At 48.4% G+C, this 19,609-nt stretch overlaps 1 protein-coding gene across 1 annotated transcript in view; it reads right to left on the reverse strand.

The window, feature by feature from the left end:
- The window catches only part of LOC135201013 (isoleucine--tRNA ligase, cytoplasmic-like), a 132,384-nt gene that overhangs the window by 65,664 nt on the left and 47,111 nt on the right, over nt 1-19,609 (reverse strand). The window contains 2 exon segments of the mRNA XM_064229832.1: nt 13,899-14,277; nt 15,666-15,782. Of these exon segments, the coding sequence (XP_064085902.1) occupies nt 13,899-14,277; nt 15,666-15,782 (496 nt within the window).

Raw genomic sequence — 19,609 nt, forward strand, 5'->3', positions numbered from 1 at the left:
CTGGTTGTACCAGACCCCTGCCTTCAGTACCTGCGCCACGGAGAAGTTCTTGTGTAACTCGAGGGAGTGTACTTCTAGGTCATCTTGGTGCTGACGAAGAGTCTTCAACACTCAGCCTGGGATGTCGAGTTTCTTCAGAAAGCGGCACGGGACAAAGCAGCATCTCCTTCGCATCGAAGGCGGTGAAGTCCATTAGGGAGGGGATTGTGAAGGACTCTAACCGATCGTCAGGAACCGAAGGGTTCAGAGTCTTCGCTACGAATTCGGTACGAATCGAGCGTCACGAATCCCCATACCCCTGGATGCTTGACTTCGCAGGAAAAGTCATTGCAATTACCTCAGAGGAAAAGAAGGGAATGGTCGTATGACCTATCCCTCTTCTTGACTTCGGTGATGTCCTGTACCCATACTGGGTCTATCCGTCTGCAGCGAGTTGTTTCTTCTCGGTAGTGGATAGGACACCGACACTCAATGGTGGGTGTCGATGGTATGGGTACTGTGACAAGCCGTTAGGACGAAGAAAAGACTGTTATGGAACAAACGAACTAAGTCCACAGCGAAGTTCGTAACAGACTTGGGCGCTCTGACAGCTGCCGACTGACTGCGTTCGGTAGGAGGCAAGTTGTCCAAGCACCCGAGCAAGTCACGTGACCTTCGCCTTAAAAGGGTTATGCCAAGAGACTAAACAAATAATTTGTTCGTCACGATGCCAGAAGGCAAGGTGATGACTCTCTTAAGGCATGTGCCCAACAGGCGAAAGTCAATTGCCTTCTAGAGGACCGAGGTCCCTGATGGCAAGATATCTCATAGTATAGTTGATTCTCGGCTAAGGAGAAACAACACTATGTGTCGTTGAAGACGAAGGTGTACAGAAAATGCAACCTACGTCATTCACAGCTGAACCGAGAGAAGGATTCTCAGATTCTGAAACCTGTGCTACAAAGACTGAGAACGCTACCGCTATTCATTGCTGTCCGGTGAGGATCGTAGTTGCATAATAAAAGCGGAACGCGTTTTTCAGTAATGAAGACAGGGAAATACTGCCTGAAGAACTGCTTCTCATGGGCTGAACATTTGGAAGTAGAGCTGTCAGGTCGGAGAGTAGGCGATGTCTTCTGACATATCTGTTAATTCGGGGCGAGCAATGATAATTGCACACCCTACGAATACGAGATATTTTGAAGACAAACTCAGATGTCTGCAAAAATCATTCGCATTATCGCGGTGCGATGCAGCGGGTGAACTAGTACAGACTTCTGTTACCGTCGGAAACAGAAAGATGAAAGAGTCCAAGAGATATCTCTGTTTGAAAATTCTCGCAATGTCGAAGGTGATGAAATCGAGCGTCACAGCAGTAGATGGTCCTTCATTATTGCGAGAATCCCCGTTAATCAAGAGACCTAAGTCCATGATTGTTGGGCAGAGATACGGTTCGGTAGTCAATCAAACCAGGGGAGAGAGAGACGTAACCGACCGTGCATCTCCGAGACCTAGCTAGATACTGAAGCCGCTATCAGGCAGTTCAATACGCAGTAGCTCTCGGTGACTCGTCATTCTGAGTTGCCAGGTAATCCATTATTCCACGAAGGAATGCGTTCGGCTAGAACCATCGAGCATAAAGAATACGCTCGAGCAATTATAGTTTAACCGAAACGGATTTCGGTAAATACAAAAGCTGATTTGGTGTTGTCATGACAATACCAAGTATCTAAAATCGAAACTGATAACTGCTGGGAGGTTGCAGGCAACCCCGAGTTGCAGTTCAAGTTAAGATACAATTCGTCTCGGTCACAAACCGTAGAGTTAACTACGGTATGCGCCTACCCCCCGGACAATTCAACTGTTAAAAGAATCATGTCGCGAGGGTAATATACGTAGTATATTTGTAGGTTCTGTACCACGACTCCATCCTAAATTCTTTTCCTCTCGAGGAATGAGAATAAGGATTGGAGTCGACCCCGCCTTCTTTCTCTAGTCAAGAGAGTGAAGGAGAAGTCTTTCCCAAAGGAAAGCTTCAATGGTGAACAGAATACCGAAGACGATAGTTCAAGCCAAACTGGAAGTTCCTGTCCGTTCTTCTCTATTCCAGGTTTAATCGCCTACTGTGAGATACTCTTCTTTCAGCAGCAGTCCTTCTTCCAAATGCTAGAAATTACAGGAATTCGAGCATAAGCGAGGTTCCCGATTATCGTGTAACAATTATCGGGGATTCTCGCTCATTTTGGACCGTGGTCTCGCCTAAGTGTTTGGAGATCGTAAAAAAACTCGAACACTCTGAGTGCGCTAGAAATTCCGTAGAATTCTAAGCACTCTGCGAAACCCCCCACCGAATTCGTCAAACGATATCGGCTGGTGGTCCTCTCGATTCCCGTAGAAATCAAGAAAGGGGCAGGATCCCTCCTCAACGGCCGGGGCTTACGTCAGGTAGGACCCGAAGGTGGGGCCCACCCCCCGGTAGCGCAGCCCCTAACGTGGGGATCTTACAGAGAAATCTCTGTAGGATCCCTCCCCTTTCCCTCGTAGCCGCCTAAGGAGAGAGGGAATGGGGGAGGAATTGGATACTGGCTCGCCTTCCCAGCGGAACTAGCAGTTGGAGAAGAAAGGAGCAGCCATCGCCCTTACGGCGATGGCCTCTCAGAGCCTGGGAAAACGTATCGTCAGGAGAAACGTTTTCCCCGAGGAGGGTTACGAACTCATACTGTAGGTAAGGGTCTGCCGCCACTGTGAACGTCGTCTGGGTGGGGCTGATCGACACCTGACAGGAGAGAGCCGATTACCGTCCTCCGACTCATTCCAGTCCTCGTCGAGGTCGAAAACCTCAGGAGGACCGAAGGGGTATTCAAATACGGTGTCCGAAGACACGTAGAAACGCCTCTGTCGCAGTAGAGGAGGTGAAGTAGCTTGTTCGACCGGGGCCAGAACTGAGAGAGCCTTCTTGTCGGAGACGAGAGACTACCTGGTTCAACACAGTAGGCAAGCTCCGATCGCGGCAGACCCACCGTCGATTTGGGTTCCCTCTCGGGCCCCAAAACGACTCGAGCCGAGACGTGGCTCTGCTGGTGGGAGCGGCGATCCTTCCCCGAGGTCGTTGTGCTGACGAATCAGCGCCATAACCTCGGCAAAGTTCCTCTGGATCTCGGAAGTCACAGCATCTTGCAGAGTGGGAACCGTTAAGCCCTTCGAACAAGAGCATATTCCGAGAACCTTCCTCCTAAGAAGGTGAACAGCGACAGCCCTCTCGGTCTTCTCCATCCACTTGCGCATACGTCCTGGGGCCGGTCCAAGAACCGTGCCTGGCACGTAGGGCGTCGTGGTGGGATCATGAGGGGCGCACCCCTCACGATCACTCCTCAATACCTCGCTCCTCCCGGTGTAACCCGAGGAGGTTTGAAGGTACGGGAGAGGCAGACCTGACGCTCCCTCCTCGCTCGCTGGCAGAACCAGCAGGCCTTGGAGGGCTGCAGGCGATCGTCAAACCCGCGGTGGCGATCGAGCTGCAGGCCTGGTCGAACCGTCTCGCTGTGGAGAACGGCTGGACTGAGCACAGCGGCCGCCGATCTCAAGTGTCAGAAGAGTTGGTGCTGGTTGCCGTACCCGATCGCGTTTCTGTGAGAGCGACGGTCAGGCGACCTGCAGGCTCCACTGTCACAGTGAGACCGGTGCTTGTCCTCACGGCACGTCAACGTCGCTGGGTTTCCAGCTGTGGCTGGCACCGGCGAACAGGGAGGACCTCTTCCCAGCCTCAGCCCGTGGCGGTCGTGGACAGTCACGCCCCGGATAGCCAGCTGGTCGCCGCGAGAGCGAGAGCTGGTCTGGTGAGCGTCAGGCTGAGCGGCTGTCACCAGTCTTCCGACCCCGTGCCGTGAACCTGACGCTGAGCGAGCTCCGAGGTATGGTTCCTGGCTGCACGGTCGCTGGTAGGCGACCGTACACTCGGTACCTCCCGCGAACGAGAGGCCGAGACGGACCCTGATGCAGTGGCAGAACCAACTGACACCAGGCGAGGAAGTACCGGTGTTAGCCGGTACCCCTCTGGTCCCCGTAGTCTTCTTCCTTGCGGAAGAAGAGACGGGCCCCGCTCCCGAAGGAGCAGGAGGACCAGCGGAAGGAACCCTCCCGTCCCACCGAGGTGAGACGGGTCCCGAGAAGCTCCCGAGGGAGACTTCTTAGGAGGGGGAGGAGGCAACCTTCTTCTTCCTCGCTCTGTGAAGCCTTAGAAGTCGAAGGGAAGAGGCGGCAGCCGACGACGATGAAGAAGATGAAGACGACGACGACGACACCTTCCTCCTCTTCTTCGTCAGCTTCCTCAGGACAGACGTAAGATCTGCCATCCAGGGCGGAGCCGGGGCTGCTGTAGCCGAAGCCACAGGGCCCGGACGCACCTGTACAGACAGACCATAGTCTGGGGTAGTACCACCACGAACAGGGACGACGTCAGCAGGTATGGGCATCTCAGGAACAGCAGGCACAGCCAGCACAGCATCGGTAGGACAGCCAGCGCAGCAACGGCCAGGGACAGCCAGCGCAGCAACGGCAGGGACAAGCCAGCGCAGCAACTGCATGGACAGTCAGCCCAGAATCGGCAGGTACGGCAGGCAGCACCGGAAACACAGGAAGTGGAGCAGCAGCCAGCAACATCCTGGTACCGGCGGCAGGTCCAGGGGCGAGCTCTAGGGCAGCGGAAGTGTGGTCGCGGCAGCGCGGCAACCACGAGCGGCGGCGGCACGCCCCCCTCTCGGTACGGCGAACGGCACTTCACAGCGGCTGTAGGCAAGACTGTTACCACGTGAGGCGAGTACACCAGGTGAGGAGGGACGTCGTCACCTGGAGCGTGGTCACCACTCCATGGTGACCGCAGTAGGCCCAGACATAGAAACCGCAGCCCCCGGTGGACCACTAGCACGACCTGCAAATGGAAGGACGACCAATACCTCACCAAGGTCCACCCTCGTGGCAGTAGCACCTGCGGAAATAACAGTAGTAGCGATTAGTGGGGGGGAAGTCCCCTCGCGCGGGGGGTGAGACTCTCCGAACGAGTGGAAGACCCCGAATACAATTGTACATCGGGCACCGAGCGCCCTCCCCGCGCTCGACGGATCGGGCGGGGAGAAGAACGCAGATAACCTCCCCCCCCCCCCCCCCCCCCTACCCCTCCCAAGGGGAAGGGCCATCTGTGGGAGCTGAGCGGGGGGGGGGGGGGGTTCTCGTTCCCCACCCCCGCACAGCACCCATGTACCAACAATAATAATTAAGAGCCCGAGAGCAATCGTGCCCTCGGGCCCGAATGCAAGGCATAAGGATCAATTCCCTGACTGAGCGGAACTTGAACCAAATAATTATTGATGCAATCATAATAAAAGGAATAAAATGAAAAGAATCTTGCATTACGATTCACTTCACAATGAATAAGGGCTCGGATCGAGCGCATTTTTGTGCGCCCTCGGTACCGAGCGCAAGGGTAAAAAGGATCCATTCCCGATGAATGGAACCTTGATCCAAATGAATTGATGCAATCAAAATATATATGAAAATGAAAAGAATACTGCGCTTGCGATTTCACTTCATACAAATAAAAAGGGGAAGGATCAATTCCCGGGAAATAGCGGAAACATTGATCCAAGTAAACAATGCAATCTCAATAAATATGAAAATGAAAAAGAACTGCACTTGCGATTTCACTTCATTCAAATAAAAAGGGGAAAGGATCAATTTCCGGGTAAGCTCGGAAACTGATCCAAAATGACAATTTGTCCAAAAATTGCATTTTTTCCTAACTATACAAACCTGAGGTCCTTTTACAATAGGAAGGTACTAGCGGCAGCTGGATAGGTCGTAAGCTTTCGAACAAGGGTTCGGTAGTTAACTGCTTGTCCGACAGCGCGCAAGCGCGCGACTGGGAGGTAAACAAATCACTTTTGCTTTTGGTCCAAGCAAAAACTGCAGAGTGAGGGGTGGCATGAGGTGGGACTATGTGTAAAAGGACCTCAGGTTTGTATAGTTAGGAAAAATGCAATTTTTGGACAAATTGTCATTTGTTCCGACACGGCATACAACCTTCGGTCCTTTTACAATAGGAAGACTAACTCTTTTTGGTGGGTGGAATCTGAGTCTTTTGTGAACAGACTAGGGTGTTCGCCCAACCTTGGAAGCCTCCCTGGTCGTAAGAGCGAGGAGGGATCCAACCTCTGTCCGATTGATCGGGGTGTGCACCGCAGGATCAATGGTCAGACCTCTGGACCGAGTACTAAGAGAGAGGCAAGCGTATCTCTTCGTACCAGCAATGTAAGAACTTGTTCCTGTACAGGAGCAAAGATAAAGTCATGGTTTTGACTCTTGTAGGCATCCACTTCCCCCCCTTGTAGAAGGAAGTGGTGGATATTCTGCTCCTATCCCTAGTGAAGGGATAGGATGGGGGCTCTGTCATATAGCTCACCGGCATCTCGTCCTTATCCAGCAGGGTGATGACCGTATCCCTCTACCCACAGGTAGAGGGGTAGAAAAAGATAGAAAGAGAAGCCAGTCACTTTCTCATTCACTATCTATTCATACAGTCACACCAGGACTCGATGCTGTTCAGCCTGCTAGGGTCTGGGTTAGCTAGACGACGTGTTGAGCAGCCACCACGGGTCCTAAGGAAACCGATTCCAAGGACCTATGGGCAATATCCAAGAGGTATAAGGAAGGTGCCGGTGGTCTGGTTGTACCAGACCCCTGCCTTCTATACCTGCGCCACGGAGAAGTTCTTACAAAACGCCAACGAGGGGCCAATACTTCTGACTTCGTGAGCTCTCGGACGGGACGTACGGAGGTCGCCACTACCATCAGCCTCATACGCCTCCTGAAGACCTCACGCAGCCAGGACGAAAGAGTGTTCTTGATACTTCTTTCTTGGTGACCCCGTTGCTAACGAAAGAGGCGTCGACACTCAGGCCCGAGGTGTCGAGTTCTCTTCAGATAGCGCCGTAGCGTACTCCCAGGACAAAGCAGCATCTCCATCCACATCATTATCTGCATGAAGTTCCCGTACTCTCTTCGCCGATGCCAGGTCCAGCAAGAAGAGGGTCTTGTGAGTTCCCTGGGTTGGCAAGACCTTTGGAGGCTGCTCGAAGCAAGGAGATCTCGAACGAGTTCGAGATGTCCAATCCCCGTCAGCTTCAGGACGAGCGTCAAGGCGGCTCTGTATCCTTTGACTGTGGGAACTTAGAGGAGCTTCCTCGGCGAAGAAAAACGAGGAAAACCGCTACCTGCTGAAGAGTGGCTCTGAGAGGAGATAGCCCCGTCTACGACACAACCAGCAAGACGGCCGACTTCCCCTGGTACACAGCTGCAGAGGACTGACGGACGTTTCCAGCCATTTCTGTTGCTGCGCTACGAAAAAAGCTTCTCGTTCGCAAGAGATGGTGGATAACAGCCAGCCGTGAAGACGTAGGGACTGGACTGCTCGTGGTACCGCTCGACGTGTGGCTGGGCGAGAAAGGTTGTGCCAATGGGGAATTTCTCTCGGTTCTCTTGCGAGAAGAGCCAGCAGGTCCGGATACCAAATGGCCTGTGGCCATTTGGGAGCCATCAGGATCATCCTGAGATTCGGGATGACCAGTGCTCGACTGATCACCTTGCGAATCAGGCTGAACGGGGAAAGGCATAGGCGAAGAGGTTGTCCCACGGGTGTTGAAGAGCGTCCTCTGCAGCTGCCCATGGATCCGGCACGGCCGAGAAGAACACCTGGAGCTTCCTGTTGTGCCGGATAGCGAACAGATCCTCGACTGGTCGCCGCAACAGGTCGAAGAGCCTTTCCGCCACGTCCTGCGTGTAGAGACCATTCGGTCCCTATCACCTGATCCCGACGGCTGAGCGTGTCTGCTACTACATTCCTTCCCTGGAATGTAGCGTGCCGACAGCTCTATTGAGTGCGCCTCGGCCCACTCGTGCACCTGCCGAGAGTCAAACTGATACAACGGGAGAGACACTAGGCCCCCCCTGTTTGTTGACGTAAGCCACCACCGTGGTGTTGACGTACATCAACACCACTGAGTGTCCCATCAAGCGGTCTGGAACTCTTGGAGAGCGAGGAACGCTGCCTTGAGTTTCAGTCCATTGATGTGAAGGTGCTTGTCGTTCTCGTACCACACTCCTGAAGTCCGCGACTCTTCCAGGTGTTGCGCCCCACCCTCGTCGATGCGTCTGAGAGCATGCTGCCATGGTCCCGGGGGGAGAGTGCGCCAAGAGGCACTTCCTCTAAGGGGTTCCTGTCGTCCAGTCACCCGGCTAGGTCCTGCCTCACCTCCTGTGTCCGTGACAATGGAAAGCTTGGGGGATCCGTCGCCTGTGACCAACTCTCCTTCAGTCTCCCTTGAAGAGACCGCAGGTGAAGACGCCCATTAGGGACTGGCTTCCCGAGTGACGACAGGTGTCCGATCACGACTTGCCATCGCTGAGCTACCTGTTCCTGCCGAAGACAGGAACTGGTTGGCTGCCTCCCTGAATCTGCTGATCCGCGAGTCTGTCTGCGGGGAAGACTCGCCCTGCTACCTTGTCGATCAGCATACCCAGGTACTTCATCCTCTGCTTGTGCTCGAGATCGGACTTTTCGAAGTTCAGAACGATCCCCAGATCGCGACAGAACTCGAGCAGTCGATCCCTGTCCTGTAGCAACTGCGAGCGGTAGCTCGCCAGGACTAACCAATCGTCGAGATACCCCATCAGACGTATCCCGTGCGAATGGGCCCAAGCAGACACCAGGGTGAACACTCGCGTGAACACCTGTGGGGCGGTTGAGAGACCGAAGCAACGTGGCCTGAGCTGGTACACCGTCCCGTCGAGGATGAAGCGGAGGTACTTTCTGGAGGACTGATGAATGGGTATTTGTAAATACGCATCCTTCAAGTCCACTGAAAGCATGTAATCGTTCTCCCTGATAGAGTCGAGCACTGCGCGTGCCGTCTCCATCGTGAACCGGGTCTGGCGAACCAACCGGTTCAGGGGAGAGAGAGCTATCATCACCCGGGCGCCAGCCTCTCGTAAACTTTCCACCAGGAAGAGTCGGCTGTAAAAGCCCGGTGACTGATCCGTGCCGATTTCTACAGCTCTCTTGCTCAGCATGGTCTTGATCTCCTGTCTCAATGCTACGTCCTTCGATGCCCCTGGGAACGGTATGCCTGCTGTTGGACCTCGTAGCCGTAAGGAGAGAGGGAATGGGGGAGGAATTGGATACTCGCTCGCCTTCCCAGTGGAACTAGCAGTTGGAGAAGAGTAGGAGCAGCCATCGCCTTGCGGCGATGGCCTCTCAGAGTCTGGGAAAACGTATCGTCAGGAGAAAACGTTTTCCCGAGGAGGGTTACGAACTCTCACTGTAGGTAAGGGTCTGCCGCCACTGTGAACGTCGTCTGGGTGGGGCTGATCGACACCTGACAGGAGAGAGCCGATACCGCTCCGACTCATTCCAGTCCTCGTCGAGGTCGAAACCTCAGGAGAACCGAAGGGGCATTTAAATACGGTGTCCGAAGACACGTAGAAACGCCTCTGTCGCAGTAGAGGAGGTGAAGTAGCTTGTTCGACCGTCCAGAACTGAGAGAGCCTTCTTGTCCGGAGACGAGAGACTACCCGGTTCAACACAGTCGGCAAGCTCCGATCGCGGCAGACCCACCGCCGTCGATTTGGTTTGGTTCCCTCTCGGGCCCCAAAACGACTCGAGCCGAGACCGGTGTCTCTGCTGGTGGGAGCGGCGATCCTTCCCCGAGGTCATTGTGCTGACGAATCAGCGCCGTAACCTCGGCAAAGTTCCTCTGGATCTCGGAAGTCACAGCATCTTGCAGAGTGGGACCGTTAAGCCCTCCGAACAAGAGCATATTCCGAGAACCTTCCTCCTAAGAAGGGGGAACAGCGACAGCCCTCTCGGTCTTCCCCATCCACTTGCGCATACGTCCTGGCCGGTCCAAGAACCGTGCCTGGCACGTAGGGCGCTGTGGTGGGATCATGAGGGGCGCACCCCTCACGATCACTCCTCAATACCTCGCTCCTCCCGGTGTAACCCGAGGAGGTTGAAGGTACGGGAGAGGCAGACCTGACGCTCCCTCTTTGCTCGCTGGCAGAACCAGCAGGCTTTGAGGGCTGCAGGCGATCGTCAACCCGCGGTGGCGATCGAGCTGCAGGCCTGGTAGAACCGTCCTCGCTGTGGAGAACGGCTGGACTGAGCACAGCGGCCCCGATCTCGAGTGTCAGAAGAGCTGGTGCTGGTTGCCGTACCCGGTCGCTTTCTGTGAGAGCGACGGTCAGGCGACCTGCAGGCTCCACTGTCACAGTGAGACCGTGCTTGTCCTCACGGCACGTCACGTCGCTGGTTCCAGCCGTGGCTGGCACCGGCGAACGGGAGGGACCTCTTCCCAGCCTCAGCCCGTGGTCGGTCGTGGACCGTCACGTCCCTGGGTAGCCAGCTGTTCGCCGCGAGAGTGAGAGCTGGTTCTGGTGAGAGTCGCATGAGCGGCTGTCACCAGTCTTCCGCCCGTGCCGTGAACCTGACGCTGAGCGGACTCAGAGGTCTGGTTTCCTGGCTGCACGGTCGCTGGGTAGGCACCGTACCGTACTCGGTACCTCCCGCGAAACGAGGCCAGGCCGAGACGGGACCCTGATGCAGTGGCAGAACCACTGACACCAGGCGAGGAAGTACCGGTGTTAGCCGGTACCCCTCTGGTCCCCGTAGTCTTCTTCCTTGCGGAAGAAGAGACGGGCCCCGCTCCCGAAGGAGCAGGAGGACCAGCGAAGGAACCCCTCCCGTCCCACCGAGGTGAGACGGGTCCCGAGAAGCTCCCGAGGAGACTTCTTAGGAGGGAGGAGGCAACCTTCTTCTTCCTCGGCTGTGAAGCCTTAGAAGTCGAAGGGGAAGAGGCGGCAGCGACGACGATGAAGAAGATGAAGACGACGACGACGGACACCTTCCTCCTCTTTCTTCGTCAGCTTCCCTCAGGACAGACGTAAGATCTGCTATCCAGGGCGGAGCCGGGGCTGCTGTAGCCGCCGAGCCACAGGGCCCGGACGCACCTGTACAGACAGACCAAGTCTGGGGTAGTACCACCACGAACAGGGGACGACATCAGCAGGAATGGGCATCTCAGAAAAACAGCAGGCACAGCCAGCACAGCATCGGTAGGGACAGCAGCGCAGCAACGGCAAGGGACAGCCCAGCGCAGCAACGGCAGGGACAGCCAGCGCAGCAACGGCAGGACAGCCCAGCCCAGAATCGGACAGGTTACGGCAGGCAAGCACCGGCAAAACACGGAAGTGGAGCAGCAGCCAGCAACATCCTGGTACCGGCGGCAGGTCCAGGGGCGCGCTCTAGGGCAGCGGAAGTGTGGTCGCTGCAGCGCGGCAACCACGAGCGGCGGCGGCACGCCCCCCTCGGTACGGCGAACGGCACTTCACAGCGGGCTGTAGGCAAGACTGTTACCACGTGAGGCGAGTACACCAGGTGAGGAGGGACGTCGTCACTGGTTGCGTGGTCACCACTCCATGGGTGACCGCAGTAGGCCCAGACAAGAACCAGCAGCCCCCTGGACACTAGACGCCCTGCAAATGGAAGGACGCCCATACCTCACCAAGGTCCACCCTCGCGGCAGTAGCACCTGCGAAATAACAGTAGTAGCGATTAGTGGGGGGGAAGTCCCCTCGGCGCGGGGGGGTGAGCCCTCTCCGAACGAGTGGAAGACCCCCTTAATACAATTGTACAATCGGGGCACCTACGAGCGCCCTTCCCCCGCCCCGCTCGACGGATCAGGGAGGAGAAGAACGCCGATAACCTCCCCCCCCCCCCCAAGGGGTAAGAGCCATCGTGGGGAACTGAGCGGGGGGGGGTTCTCGTTTCCCTCCCCCACCCCCCGCACAGTACCCATGTACCCAACAACAAAATCAGAGCCCGAGAGCAATCGTGCCATCGCCCGAATGCAAGGGCATAAGGATCAATTCCCTGACTGAGCGGAACTTGAACCAAATAAATATTGATGCAATCAATAATAAGTAATAAAATGAAAATGCATCTTGCAAAACGATTCACTTCACAATGAATAAGGGCTACGGATCGAGCGCATTTGCGCCCTCGAACCGAGCGCAAGGGTGAAAGGATTCATTCCTTACCTTTATGGATCAAGGTTTCTGGAAACCTTGATCCATAATGAATTGATGCAATCAACAAATATATGAAAATGAAAAGACTACTGCGCTTGCGATTTCACTTCATACAAATAAAAAGGGGAAGGATCAATTCCCGGGAATAGCGGAAACATTGATCCCAGTAAACAATGCAATCTCAATAAAAAATGAAAATGAAAAAGAACTGCACTTGCGATTTCACTTCATTCAAAATAAAAAGGGGGAAGGATCAATTTCCGGGTAAGCTCGGAAACTGAACCAAAATGAGTATTGCTACAAATCAAAATAATATATGAAAATGAAAAAGAATACTGTGCTTGCGATTCCACTTCCATACTGAATAAGTTTCCGTTGCCGAGCGCATTCGTTCGGCAACGGGCATACAGGTCAAAAAAATATAAATGAAAAGAGCACTTACTTACGATTTCATCTCACATTTCCAACCCAATTTACGCTCGGAGCGAGCGCTCCCCAACCCGCCCTCGGCACCGAGCATACACAATACGAGGAATCATTTCTGGGAAAAATGAATTCCCGCACATTACGCCCTTCAGTCCCCCGGCACTCGGGTAATCGGAGGGCGTGGTGACACCAAGATCCTTTACCAATTCACAATTGAATTCAATGAATGATTGTACTTACAATTCAGTTTCACTAGATAATTAGAAAAGAAAAACACAATCATGCGAAAGCAAACGACGATGAAGCGGGCAGAGAGCGATGATACACGTCCACACGCCAGCAGGCCGAAAGCAAAAGTGATTTGTTTACCTCCCAGTCGCGCGCGCGCGCCTGTCGGACAAGCAGTTAACTACCGAACCCCTTGTTCGAAAGCTTACGACCTATCCAGCTGCCGCTAGTACCTTCCTATTGTAAAAGGACCGAAGGTTTGTATGCCGTGTCGGAACAAATGAGTATTGCTACAATCAAATAAATATATGAAAATGAAAAAGAATACTGTACTTGCAATTCCACTTCCATACAGAATAAGTTTTCGTGCCGAGCGCATTCGCTCGCAACGAGCATACAGTCAAAAAAATATAAATGAAAAGAGCACTTACTTACGATTTTCATCTACACATTTCCAACCAAAATATACGCTCGGAGCGAGCGCTCTCCCGCCCTCGGCACCGAGCATACACAATACGAGGATCATTTCTGGGAAAATGAATTCCCGCACTTACGCCCTTCAGTCCCGGCACTCGGGTAATCGGAGGGCGTGGAGAAAACCCAAGATCCTTTAATTCACAATTGAATTCAATGGAAATAAATATGAAAAAAATGATTGTATTACAATTCAGTTTCACTAGATAAATAGAAAAAGAAAAACACAACCATGCGAAAGCAACGACGATGAAGCGGGCAGAGCGGATGATACACGTCCACACGCCAGCAGGCCGAAAGCAAAAGTGGTTTGTTACCTCCCAGTCGCGCAAAGCGCGCGCGCCTGTCGGACAAGCAGTTAACTACCGAACCCCTTGTTCGAAAGCTTACGACCTATCCAGCTGCCGCTAGTACCTTCCTATTGTAAAAGGACCGAAGGTTTGTATGCCGTGTCGGAACAATGGTTGCAATTGAGTTATGAAATAACAGCCTTTGACAGGAGGGATGCCAAATCCATGGTAAGGAATATGATTCTCCCATAGAACACTTACTTTCCAAGCTAACTTTTCAAGTTACTTTCCAATTTTGGTAGCTTGTTCTCCCTTACCCTGGTATATTAGTAAAAAAATTTAAAATTTTGTATGGTAAAATCTTACCTTCCCAAGACTTCCAGGCTTCAGAACTCTTCTGAGGTTCTGGTACATTGTTTCTGTGATGAAAGGAGTGAATGGGGCCATCACTCGGATCATGCAGAACAGCACTGAATAAAGTGTTTCAAGGGCCCTTAAACAATCATCTTTGCTTGTCTCTCCTTTGAGCCTCTTCCTATTAAATCTGACGTACCAATTAGTTAAGTTATCAACAAACTTTACAAGTCTAGGTGTGACTGTGTAGAGTCTATATGCAGTCATTTCACGATGTACAAAGCTCAGTAGAGATTGTGTGAAGGATAAGATCCATCTGTCCATAACATTGTTAGACTTTCCCATGGAACTCTCCTCATATTCAAATTGCTCACCTTCCTCCTTCTCATATCTGTAAACAAAAAGAGAGGTGAAAATTTTATAGTGCAAGTACCACGTACACATTTGCAAAGGTCACCATACTACAAAAAGAGTAAATGTAACACTCAATCTTTCTTATACTTGATATTGCCTATACAGGCAGCCCCTGGGTTAAATCAGGTTCAGGTTAAGTCATTCTGGACCAAAGGCACTTGCCGCATGCGCTGTTAACCTGCTATACGGCAATGTAACCTGAACTTACAGTGCTGTTGCTATTTATTCCCTTTATAATTATGATGATTCGGGTTAAGGCGATTATTGGCTTACAGCACCCTGCCAGAAATAGACACTCCACCATAGCCCAGGGACTGCCTATACTTGAACATTTATACTAATCACTTCACTTATGCATCTCATTAAGCAAAAGGATTTAAAGCAGACTTACTCAAAAAAGCTTAGGTACAGTGACACTGAACTACTGAAAGCTAGATAGCTAAATATCCTACTTTTAAAAAACTATCCTCGTAAAATGAAAATAAGCTAAATTATCCTTTTTACTATCTTGAAAATTATCCTACACTGTATTACGAACCAATCTACATGGAAAAACGAATGGAAATAAATACAATTATATCCAAAAAAATTCCAAAAATAATCAGTGAACATAAAAAAAAAATAGTGTTAAAATTAAGAATTGGATCCACATAAAAACATAATTACAGTGACTTTCCTGCCATATGGCAGGTCTTTTAAAAAGATGTAAAAATCTGCTAACTGTTTCCAACAATCCTATTAACAGACAAAAACCAAAAGCATAACTTCCTGGACTAAATTGGCTTAATACAGGACGTAGGGAAAGAACACGAGTACAGGTTAAGAAAAAGTTAGTTAACTTCTTGCTTTATAAGGTGAGATGTACAGGACAGAGGTGGAGATGAGATAAAGAGGAACATAAAATTTAAAAATCATATTACAGAGAAATGCACACAAAAGGTGGTGTAAAATAACTGAAGCAAAGAAAACCAATTTTTTTTTTTTTAACAAAAGGTGGTGCTAAAATAACTCAAGAAAAACAAACCAATTTATGGAGGTAAAGATACTGCATAAAAAGGCATCAAGCAGAAAATGATAAAACTTAGAAAAAATACTATCAAAATTTAATTCTACCCGTTGTATTCGCAAGATCAGATTTCATTGTATTACTACTAAACAACTAAAACCGCAACTCCACATTCATTAAAGTATGGAAACATTCTCTATAAGCTTGAATTTCAAGTCAACGGCATCTATGGGCTTCTTCCATATGAAAAAGTTTCATTTTCTGAATAATAATACTAGTAATAATAATTACAGATCAATACTAAAGAAATTACAAACATTGCAAACTTAATATCAAACAACTTTTGATAAAATACTCACCTTTCAACTTGCTGCACAAAGAATCGGTATGCATTGAGCCATGGGATAAACACTTCTTTAAGAAGGTTGAAAACGTCCAATTCCTTGAACCTCAGGTTTTCTCCTCTCACTGAAGGGCTATAATTGAGAAATGTGGTAATGAAAACCAGTAACTTCTATAAATTAAAATTATAATGAAATAAGAAATACCAAATTAACAAGAAATTTGTATTTTTCCTAAAATTAAGCCTACACTTTCATATATGGAGTAATCCTTGCTTACCTATCTTCGGCACTTATTGCATTGTCTCTGATAAACAAAATCCTAAACCTATACTTGAGTCACGTGGTGTGACCTGGATCAACCTACCATCTTCCACAGTTTGAGTCGGCCCATATGCATCTATGCGCATCCTCCTAGGAGTGAGAGATTGAAACTATGTGGGGTGGCATGAGGAGGGTAACTTTACTCATGTACAGTATGACAGCATAAGTTCATATGTTAAGAAAAATAAAATTTTCTTTTTAATTTGGTATTTGGTCCAACACATATATGAAGTACGAAGATGATCTCTCGGGTAAACGTGTTCCTACTTAATACCCTCAAGGGTATGTATTTCAGGTGGTGGTAATTTTACAGACTGCCTTCTTCAGGAATACCACTGAGGAATAATGGAACTTCTCAGTCCTTCAAGACCAATCTTTAATGCTTATACCAGGCATAGGATTGAGTCTTTGCTCCGGGTGGCTTGAAGAGCTGGGTTACTAAACAGGCAGGTTGTGGCAACACTCCTCTAATAACACTTTAATTTTGCCACCAAGTCTCAGGTGAAAGTCAATCTACCAAAAGATCAGTATTTTGGAATGTGTCAATGTCAGGCAAAGTGTAAAGTTGATGACCACCTTTGCACAGGCATTGGGGCACAATTAAATTGTTTGTGTGTTCAAGTCTTGGTTAGAAGCTTCTTGTTAGGGCCTATAAGGGGCCTTGGCCATGATCCTAGGACCAGGCCTAAAAACAAATTTGTTTATTGCTGCCCTAAGCACTGCAGTGTCAGAGAAGTTGCAATCTGAACTTTCATCCAGGCCTCAATTACATCTGACTGTAAGTTTAAGTATGAATTGGAAGAACACAATACACTAGCCTTCTTAAACATTTAGTTTCGCAGATGAAACCCTCCCAGTTTCTCTGCGTTTCAAAACATAAACTCTTGTGCATATATACATTACTATTTACAATCATAGAAACACAATCATCTGTCATATGCATTCATGAATTTCTTGAATGTGAGATCCATAACAGGGAAATATTTACTATTCATAACTAACTTTATGTTATTGACGAAGTATATATTAAATTAGAAAGATACTATGGTCAGCCTTCCCAGAGACCTTCTGACCCATGTAACGGGAGGATTTTGTTTTTAACATATTCTAAGAATATGAGTAAATTGGCATTGCCTCTCATAGTTCCCCAATCAAGTTGTTTTTAAATATACCCCTCTACCATATTAGGAGTTCTTTCCTACAAGTTGAAATCTGTGTATATAGCATCCTTGCAAAGACTGTAATAAATCATTAAGACCTGTAATCTAAAAAACTATTTTTAATCAAATGACCAACAAAAACCAGTGAAGAGATTAAGAGAATGCAAAACTGGTTTAAATTGCACAGATTATTATAAATGTAGAAGTGTTGAAGCTTTGTTAATAGTAATCATGTCTAATTTCAGTCTTGTTAGTGGTCATTTTCAATTTAATAAAATAATTCAAAAAGAATTGTTAAGGGGGTCGGCCAGCACCCTTACATATGGGGGTATAGGGCAAAAAACTCAGTCATGAAAAATTCATGGAGCTTCGTACGGCAATAGAGAATGCGTTTACAAAATATTTAATCAAAATTCCTCCTACTTTTGCAGTTACAGGGTAATTAGTAATCGTAACTAAATAAGCCAAAAACATTGATCTATAAAAGAAAATGTAATATTTCTTCGGTTATCGAAATTTTGATAATTATTGTCAAAGAAATTGTGAGCAATGGCATCTGTAGAGATTCCATGAGTCGCAGGAGGGAAGGGAGTCAGCTTACCACCCTTCAGTCCGAGCAGAAACATGAAAGAGGGTAGTGTTTCGAGTTTCACTCTGACATTTGCTTGCTTTTACGTCTGTTTATCTTTGTTTTGGCAAGAATTTCATCATGCCAAAAAGGAAAAAGACAAGCAAAACATCTCGGCTAACATACAGAAGAAGAAAATTCGCTCTAATATGAGTTCAGAATATCATATTATCCGCGCTATCAGCGTAGTTAGTGAAGAGAGGGAGGGCGGGGCTTGGGGAGGGGTGCTTAGTAATGAATGCCCAGTCTTGCCTGACACACGTCGCGCAGTGCCCCAGGTTATGGTCTTTGAGCAAAGGGATCTTCATTTATGGTAAATAATAGTTTTGGTTTATTAATACCCAAAAAGGAATATGAAATTCATAATAACCATGATTTTATTAACATTCTTTGTAAAAAGAGTGCACGTTCGAGTTTCACCTCTGACATTCTCTTGCTTTTATGTCTGTTTATCTTTGTTTCAGCAAGAATTTCATAATGACAAAGAGGAAAAGACAAGGAAAACATCTCGCTTACATACAAAAGAAGAAAATTCACTGTAATAAGCAGAGTTAGTGAAGGAGAGAGAGTTGCGTAGGAAGGAGTCCCCCCATCTTGCCTGACGCAGTGCCCCAGGCTACGATACATGAGCAAAGGGATCTTCATTTGATTAAATTATGATAAATAATATAGTTTGTTTATTAATACCCAAAAGAGAAATATAAATTCATAATAATCATTATTTATTAACTGTCTTTGTAAAAATACAAAGGAAAACTTTGAACGCCCGTATCTCAAAACAATATTTATTGACCTTCAAATTTTATGTTCTCCCTAGTTTTAAAGCTATAGCATTGAAATTTGGTATATAACTTAGAAAGACATTATAGAACAATCAAGTAAAGCCCTTTTTTCCAATTTGTTTCTTTTTTTTCAAATTTTTTTCCCTGATTTATAGGGTTTATTTTTTTTACCATAATGAAAAAATTCATATCTAGCAAAAATATGACTTTTAGAAATAATTCTTCATTTGATTGGGTCTACATCAGGTCTATTTCTGGTAGTAATCCCAGGTCTTAATATTAAATATCAAGGGAGGAGATAGAATTTTAAAAATTGTTATTTTTGGGATAAATTCCCCTGGCATCATAAAACTGAAAGTCAGAGGAGAAAATCATATGTGGTTTGGAGATGTCCCAAGTCACCTTATTAAGTGGTATGAATGTCAAAGTCCTGTCCTTAAAAAATGGCATTAACTGGCCGGCCCCCTTAAGGCGAAATCCAATGTCAGACCTGAGGCTTTCTGTAATGAAAATTGGATGAGTTGGAGAGACTGACACTCTTTTGTATGTTAAAGAGGCAGAAGACGGATCCATAAAATTTTTCGAAGTGCAACACTTGTACAATCTTTTGAGAGGGAAAGAAACTACTGGGCCACGCTCTAAAACTCACAAACTAGGAAAGATTCTGCAGCAAACATTGTTTCAGCAAGACAAGCATACCAAGTAAAGATCTTGTACAGGGAATACAAAAAGGAACCCTTACATTCTAACTGCACACAAGGCACACTAACAAAAGACATGAGCACACAAACACTTATTACTACACTCATCAGCAATTAAGAATAACCTTATATAAGACAACCCAATCAGCTTCAGACATTAAAATGTAAATGAATGCTTATGGAAGTAGAAACACAAACATTATCAAGTTAAACCTGTTACCAGTTAGTATAGCACGATATCATTACTAGTGCTAAACAAAAGCAAGCTACCCTGATAGTTATATTTTACTTACTGTAAATAAAAGTAAATTAAAGAATTATGGTAGCGAGAGAGCCAAAAAGTAGGAAAACCCCAATAAACATGACC

This window comes from Macrobrachium nipponense, chromosome 27, assembly GCF_015104395.2.
Source record: "Macrobrachium nipponense isolate FS-2020 chromosome 27, ASM1510439v2, whole genome shotgun sequence".
Classification (NCBI taxonomy): domain Eukaryota; kingdom Metazoa; phylum Arthropoda; class Malacostraca; order Decapoda; family Palaemonidae; genus Macrobrachium; species Macrobrachium nipponense.